This window comes from Drosophila bipectinata, chromosome 3L (assembly GCF_030179905.1).
Source record: "Drosophila bipectinata strain 14024-0381.07 chromosome 3L, DbipHiC1v2, whole genome shotgun sequence".
NCBI classification, from domain to species: domain Eukaryota; kingdom Metazoa; phylum Arthropoda; class Insecta; order Diptera; family Drosophilidae; genus Drosophila; species Drosophila bipectinata.
Genome location: NC_091738.1, coordinates 20,873,736 through 20,881,533, shown reverse-complemented (window position 1 = coordinate 20,881,533; position 7,798 = coordinate 20,873,736). Strand labels below are relative to the sequence as shown.

At 37.2% G+C, this 7,798-nt stretch overlaps 1 protein-coding gene across 1 annotated transcript; it reads right to left on the bottom strand.

The window, feature by feature from the left end:
• Positions 1-1,896: 1,896 nt before the first annotated feature.
• LOC108129102 (E3 SUMO-protein ligase ZBED1-like) lies at positions 1,897-4,367 on the bottom strand. Its single transcript, XM_017247026.3, has 5 exons — positions 4,173-4,367; positions 3,896-3,977; positions 3,693-3,832; positions 3,428-3,628; positions 1,897-2,435 (listed from the first exon to the last, which is right to left on the bottom strand). The coding sequence occupies exons 1-5, from the start codon at positions 4,320-4,322 to the stop codon at positions 2,211-2,213; spliced, it is 798 nt and encodes a 265-aa protein (XP_017102515.2). The 5' UTR covers positions 4,323-4,367; the 3' UTR covers positions 1,897-2,210.
• Positions 4,368-7,798: the final 3,431 nt, after the last annotated feature.

The window sequence follows — 7,798 nt, the reverse complement described above, 5'->3', positions numbered from 1 at the left end:
TACCTACACCCCCATAACCGTCATTTTCATAAAATTAGTATTACCAAATGAAAAGAAAATCAAAACATAACCAAAAAAAAAAACTTTTTTGCATTTCTTTTGCACACTTTTCTTTTGCAAACTTTTGTGTCAACTTTTTCGGTGATACAAAGTGGTATACAAAGTTGTATTTTTTAACAATATCAATATGTATCAATTCTTCAATTATGGTGTAAGTATTATAATTTTGTCCAAAAGTGTGCAACGCAGTGAAGGAGACATCTCCGACCCTATAAAGTATATATATTCTTGATCAGGATCACCTCCTGAGTTGATATGAGCATGTCCGTCTGTCCGTCTGTCTGTCTGTCTCTTTCTACGCTATCGTTTTGAAACTTTTCACACACCCTTCTTTCGACTATAGTCGGCCGACTATATCCTATATCTGCCATATAACTGATTGATCGGAAATGACCCACTTTTGTGTTTTTGAAGATAGAAAGCTGGAACTTGGTACAGATTATATTTTTGGTCAGTTGATCCAACCTACCAAATTTCATAAGGATCGGCCGACTATATCCGATGTTTGCGATATATATCCGGTTTTAACTGCAATGGTATATCAACTTCGGCACCGCCGGAAGTTAGCTTTTCTTTCTTGTTAAATAATTTAAAATTTTTTTTTCGCAGACTATGACTGTTTACAACGAGTCGAGCGGAAGGACAGCCCCGCCCCCGCCCCCGCCGTCGCCACTTGCGAAGACGCCCCCGCCGTCGAGCGGAAGGACAGCCCCGCCCCCGCCGTCGCCACTTGCGAAGACGCCACTCCGCTCTGGCCCGCTCCCGAGGACGCCCCCACTCCGCTCTGGCCCGCTTCCGCGCCCGACGTCCCCGCTCCCGACGCCCCCGCGCCCGACGCCCCCGCTCCACACGCCCCCGCGCCCGTTGGTGGTCCAAGTGCCCGCTCGGGAGCTTAATTTCAATTTGAGCCACGCCGACATCCCGACGTGGCACTTGGACGGGCAAGGGGGCGTGTGGACGAATAAACCGAAGCAGTGCCCCTATTGTTTCAAAGATTTTAGAAGTGTCAGGCTCCTTAACCAGCACTTCCAAGGGTGCCTCGATGAGGCTAAGGGCTTCCATTGTCCATATTGCCCGTTGACAAAGAAGAATGCTAACTTTTCAATGCACTTGAAGTATAAGAAATGTAGCGGCACGGTGGGTGTCCCCTACATGCCCGGGCCCAAGATGAGGGAGTTATGGGCCCGGTGGGATAGGCTAGTAAATCTTCCCCGCATTAATCCTCTCCCCAATCCTCCTCCCAATTCTTCTACTCCTTCCTATTCCCATCCCAATTTTAATCCTCCTACTCCAAATTAACTCCTACTTTTAATTAGATTAAATTTAGAATAGTTTTAGGAATAGGAATAGGAATTAGGAATTAGTTTTAGAATTAGGAATAGTTTTAGTAAATGTGAATAAATAGAATATTTTTCCAAAATTTGTTTCCTTCTTATTAACATTTTTGATTATTCAGGAAAAAATTAATATTATTATATTCGATTAGAATATATTCAATACAAATAAGATACAAATCTTATCTCTTAATCTTAGGGATTAATTTCCAATTTCTTTTAGAAATGTTATCCGCTGTTAATGTTATTAACATAATAACATTAACATTTCTCCGCTGCCAATGCAAATAAGAATGCGAAAGAATGCCAATAAAAATAACAAAAAATTTCCATCTCTTTCGCACGATTTTTCGTCTTTTTCGCACAGTAGGTGCAGAAAAGTCGCGCGCGTTTTTTAAAAAAATTTTATTGTGTACTTTAAATATAATATAATAAAACCTCATTTACAAATTTTCGATTAGCTATTTTGATTTGGCCAAAAAAAATTCCAGAAAATTTGCTTTTTTTTGGCCTCTTACTCAGATGTCCCCCTTAAACAAAACTATAAAAATCATAACATTATTCAATTAAGTGCTTCATTTTACATTTTACATCTAAATATTTCTTATGCCTAGTATTCTTATGCCGAAGTTATTATAAAAATCATTCTCATTTCAATATAACACCAAAATTAATTTTTTAAAGATTTTAGGAATACTCTTTGAGTTACGTGAAGGTCTGTCATACGACTTCTCGTGTCACACACAACGCATTTGATGGCGGAGGCCAGCCTCTCCGACGGCACAGAACTACCTGGCGTTAATAGATACCCCAGTGCTAATTTGGAAAGCCCTGGCAATGTTTCGGATTGTGCGATCCAGGGGGATCGCTCTCCCACGACGTGAATGGAAGGCCTAAAAATAATTTTAGTTCTTGATTTTCATGCACTTCCACAATTGGCCGCGTTGCAACCGATCTGTTGTGCGCCTCAATGAATCCCATCTTATTGTAATCCATTTCTCCAACATCAGATAGGTTTTCATTGGTAAGTAATCGTGAGTCCTGTATTAAATAAATTAAAGTGTAATTTAGTAAAGATATATAGTTAAAGTGACATATTTTATTTTTCATGTTAATGATTAATGTTTGTACACTTTTTGCTTAAGTTATGGTTCAAACAGCTTTTCTGATTCTTTTACAAGAGCTGTTTTTGTGAGTATTCCTTCAGCCGATTCTACTGTTAAGTTTCGAATTTTATCAAGCAATAGTGATATAAGCGGAATTATCATGCTTACGGTAACGTAATTTTCCCCGCTTATTTTTTCGGTCGCATCCTTTAACGGCGTTAGAAGATTACAAAAATCTTGGCATATGTGAATTTCGTTAGATGTCAGCATGTCCGGCAATCCCTTCACAGACGTAGAACGATTAATTAGCACTATTGCTACTTTATTCGAAAGGTTTAAAAATGAAACAAGCATGTCAAGGCACGAATTCCACCTCGTGTCGACACTTTGCACGAGTGTACGAATTCGTCCTTCTGCTATCCCTTCATCGGCCTGTAATTTGCGCAACATGTCCATCGCTGCTGAGCTGCGTTTGAAATGCGTTACAATTTTTTTTACTTTGTCCAGCACGTTGCAAAAAGAAGCAATTTCTTTGACCACATCATCAACTATTAAATGTATAGTATGTGCAAAACATCCGATGTGTTTGCCTTTTCCTAAAAACAAATTTGAACCTGCCCTCATGTTATTGGCGTTATCTGTTGTTAGTGTTCGCCACTTCGACTGATCAATTTCAAAATCATCGCAAACACTCTTTAGCGAGCCAAATATATTCGCTAGTATGTGACTGCATTAAATTAAAGATAATATTTCAATTAGACAACATTTTCTTAAGACAACATTTTCTTAAGAAATAGTTGACAAATAGACAATTAACGCATAGACAATATGGTAAAACAGAGCACAAGAAATGTCCCTAACAATACAGAACACATGGCAAAACACAACACAAGGACAAACATGGCAGACAATTTTAGAAACATTTACCTGTGTCATTCTAACTGCTTGTAAGCAAACTGACTGTAGGCTGTTATTGTTGATGAAATGGGCAGTCACGGTGTGATAGGATCGAGTAGAATTTGTTATTGTTACACCGTCACAGGTGAACGCAAAGTCCTTTACGTTTCTAAAAAGGTTCTTCATCTTTGCTACACAGCTTTCATACTTTGCCTCGAATAGGTCTGTTACCTGTGAAAATGATTTTATAGGTAAAAATTAATTATAATTTCATATAAAAATCATAAGAACTTACCTTGAATCGGCTTGGAATTTTATATTTTGGGACACATGTATTAAGCAATTTTGTAAGACCTTCTTTCTCCACGCTTCGGACTGGCAAATTGTTCTTGCAGATCATGAACACACACGCTTCCGTAATGTCATCATTTTTTTCTAAAACGAAAAAATTTGTTTTTTTATTTTATACCTAAAGTATGAAGATAAAACAATTTTTACCTTTAGAAGTAGACGAACTCTTAAACGCGTTCTCATTGGACATGTGCTCAATTTTTGTAGGTTTGTCTAATTTTGTAGTTTTCTGAAAACATAATAAAATAGTCAATTTAAATTGCATTTGCATTATACTAAAACATTTTGTTATATTTTTTAAAATGACGCCTATGTCCTCTTAATGTAATGTATTTCACAATTCACTGAATTTCGCGGGAAATTTACACACACACGAGGATATAGGCGTCACCTTAAAAAATATTTCGCGGGAAATTCACTTTACCTTTACACACTTTAAATAGGCGTCTCGATGCCTATTTTTCAGGTGCGAGAGCAAGTTGGACGTGTTGCCGCTCGTTTTCACAATTTTGCTGCAAATAGTGCAGGTTGCCGAACTGTTTTTAATTTCACCGAAATAAATTTTAGCGCTCATGTTTCCTTGTTTTCCGTTCTCTTGTTCAGCTCAGTGTGGCCAAATAAAAATATCAAAAATATATCTTTAAAATAAATCGATATTCGATAAATAAGTAGAATAAAATATTACGATAAAAATATTTATTTTTACTCAAAAACAAGAAAGGAAAGCTAACTTCGGGCGGAGCCGAAGTTGATATACCCTTGCAGTTAAAACCGGATATATATCGCAAACATCGGATATAGTTGGCCGATCCTTATGAGAATATGATTATATAACCCAATTTATTATAGTACAAAATTTAAAACAAGTCCCAAACTTCTATCTTTAACAATACCAAAGTTGGTATTTCTACCAAAAACCATTTCCGATCGTTCAGTTATATGGCAGCTATAGGATATAGTCGGCCGATCCTAATGAAATTTGGTAAGTTGGATCAACTGATCAAAAATACAATCTGTACCAAATTTCAGCTTTCTATCTTCAAAAACACGAAAGTTGGGTAATTTTCGATCGTTCAGTTATACGGCAGCTATAGGATATAGTCGGCCGATCCTTATGAAATTTGGCATGTCGTATTATTTTGCCAAAAATAGCGCTCATAATAATAATAATGTGAATAATTATTCACATTGCCATCAGCATTTATAGCATCGCGGAGATGAATGTATTCCTCTGACCGTAGCCGTCGTTGGTTCAAACGGATGTATGTCAATCGTTCAGTCTCAATTTTGACATACATATCAACTGCAAACTGATGAAAAAGTCGTTGACACATCAAAATATGATTTACTTCACCTTGACGGATCATGAGTCTGTATGAATAGAAATTCATAGCACTAACTTTTTAGTTGGTTTCAGCACCTGCAATCAAAAATGATAAATGTTTAAATTGTTACTTCGATGAATTGAATTTAAAAATATTATTTAATCTTGTTCAATTCAAGATGAACAAGATCAGTTGCGGACAGTGGGCGATCGGTAGTTGTGAAGGTAAGAGGACAAAATGTTGATGTAGACAATCGTTGGATTGTGCCATACTCGCCAATATTGTCCAAAGCTTTTGAGACTCACATCAATGTGGAATATTGTAATTCTGTGAAGTCGATAAAGTACATTAATTAATTTCGATCGTTCAGTTATACGGCAGCTATAGGATATAGTCGGCCGATCCTAATGAAATTTGGTAGGTCGGATCAACTGATCAAATATATAATCTGTACCAAGTTGCAGCTTTCTATCTTCAAAAACACGAAAGTTGGGTCATTTCCGATCGTCCAGTTATATGAAAGCTATAGGATATAGTCGGCCGATCCTTATGAAATTTGGCATGTCGTAATGTTTTGCCAAAAATAGCACTCATGTCAAATTTGAACTCTCTAACTCTTAAAACACCAAAGTTATACCATTTCCGATCAATCAGTTATATGGCAGCTATAGGAAATAGTCGGCCGATCCCGGTCATTCCGACTTATATACTGCGTGCAAAGGAAAGAAGGGTGTGTGCAAAGTTTCAAGACGATAGCTTTAAAACTGAGAGACTAGTTCGCGTAGAAACAGACAGACAGACGGACAGACGGACATGCTCATATCAACTCAGGAGGTGATCCTGATCAAGAATATATATACTTTATAGGGTCGGAGATGTCTCCTTCACTGCGTTGCACACTTTTGACCAAAATTATAATACCCTCTGCAAGGGTATAATAATGTAAAAATCAAATATAACATATAATATAGAATGATAGAAAATAATAAATATACATTGCTACGGTTAGGTTACATTGGTTAAGCTAATACATTGCCAACCCTATATTTATTGGCGCCAACAACTTATTTGTATACTTTGTGTGATATCTTTTGTGAAAAAGTTTTGAAAATGCAGTACGTAAAAACTTTGGACGTTCTTAACGGAAACCTATCAGATATAGTTATGATATGGTTAGAAAAACCAAAGAATCCTTTAATCCTAATCAATTTCAATTTCGACGAACCATTTTTTTTACTTTTTGATGAGTTTCATATGAAACAAGAAAGGAAAACTAACTTCGGGCGGAGCCGAAGTTGATATACCCTTGCAGTTAAGACCGGATATATATCGCAAACATCGGATATAGTTGGCCGATCCTTATGAGAATATGATAATATAAGCCAATTTATTATAATACAAAATTTAAAACAAGTCCCAAACTTCTATCTTCAAAAATACCAAAGTTGGCATTTCTACCAAAAACCATATCCGATCGTTCAGTTATATGGCAGCTATGGGATATAGTCGGCCGATCCTAATGAAATTTGGTAAGTTGGATCAACTGATCAAAAATACAATCTGTACCAAATTTCAGCTTTCTATCTTCAAAAACACGAAAGTTGGGTAATTTTCGATCGTTCAGTTATACGGCAGCTATAGGATATAGTCGGCCGATCCTTACGAAATTTAGCATGTCGTATTATTTTGCCAAAAATAGCGCTCGTGTAAAATTTGAACTCTCTAACTTTAAAAACACCGAAGTTATACCATTTCCGATCAATCAGTTATATGGCAGCTATAGGATATAGTCGGCCGATCCGAGCCGTTCCGACTTATATACTGCGTGCAAAGGAAAGAAGGGTGTGTGCAAAGTTTGAAGTCGATAGCTTTAAAACTGAGAGACTAGTTCGCGTAGAAACAGACGGACAGACGGACAGACGGACATGCTCATATCAACTCAGGAGGTGATCCTGATCAAGAATATATATACTTTATAGGGTCGGAGATGTCTCCTTCACTGCGTTGCACACTTTTGACCAAAATTATAATACCCTCTGCAAGGGTATAAAAAGTCAATGTAAGTATAAAAATTTACATATATATATATGTACATATATACTAATTAATAAATTTTTACAGAATGCTTCAAATGACATCCAAAATTGGAAAATATTTTCAATTGGAGTTTCTAATTTCGATGGACCTTTGCAAATTGTTTATTTGTGAACGGTAAGTACAATAATTTCCTACTATTATATAAATGAAATTAACTTAATTATTGTAGGCATCAAGTGGCATAGAGAATCCCAACGTATACTAAAGAAAATTTTAATGGATACCTCTTGGAATCTAAACGGTTGGTGGAGGAGAAATTAATGAAACAAACATTTTATTTATTATTTTCATTACTTTCAGCGGCTTACCCTTCAGTCCCTATTTGGGAATTTGTTCAATACATTCCCAAATAGGATGTTCAAATTGACTATGTTGAACTCCAATTACCTGGAAGAAATTGGTGCCAAGCTGGGCTACGATGTCCATGTTGGGGCGGAGGAGGGCTTGTTGTCCAAATTTTGTTATTGGCATCTTTGTGCCACGTGGCCTTCGTAATATTTGTGGCTCCTCCGCAACCGGCTCCAGCACAAACGGCTCCTCCTCCATCGGCTTCGCCACCGGCTCCTTCACCGGCTCCGGCACCGGCTGTGGCCGGGGACCTCTCCGTAGCCGGAGAACTGTCTTATTT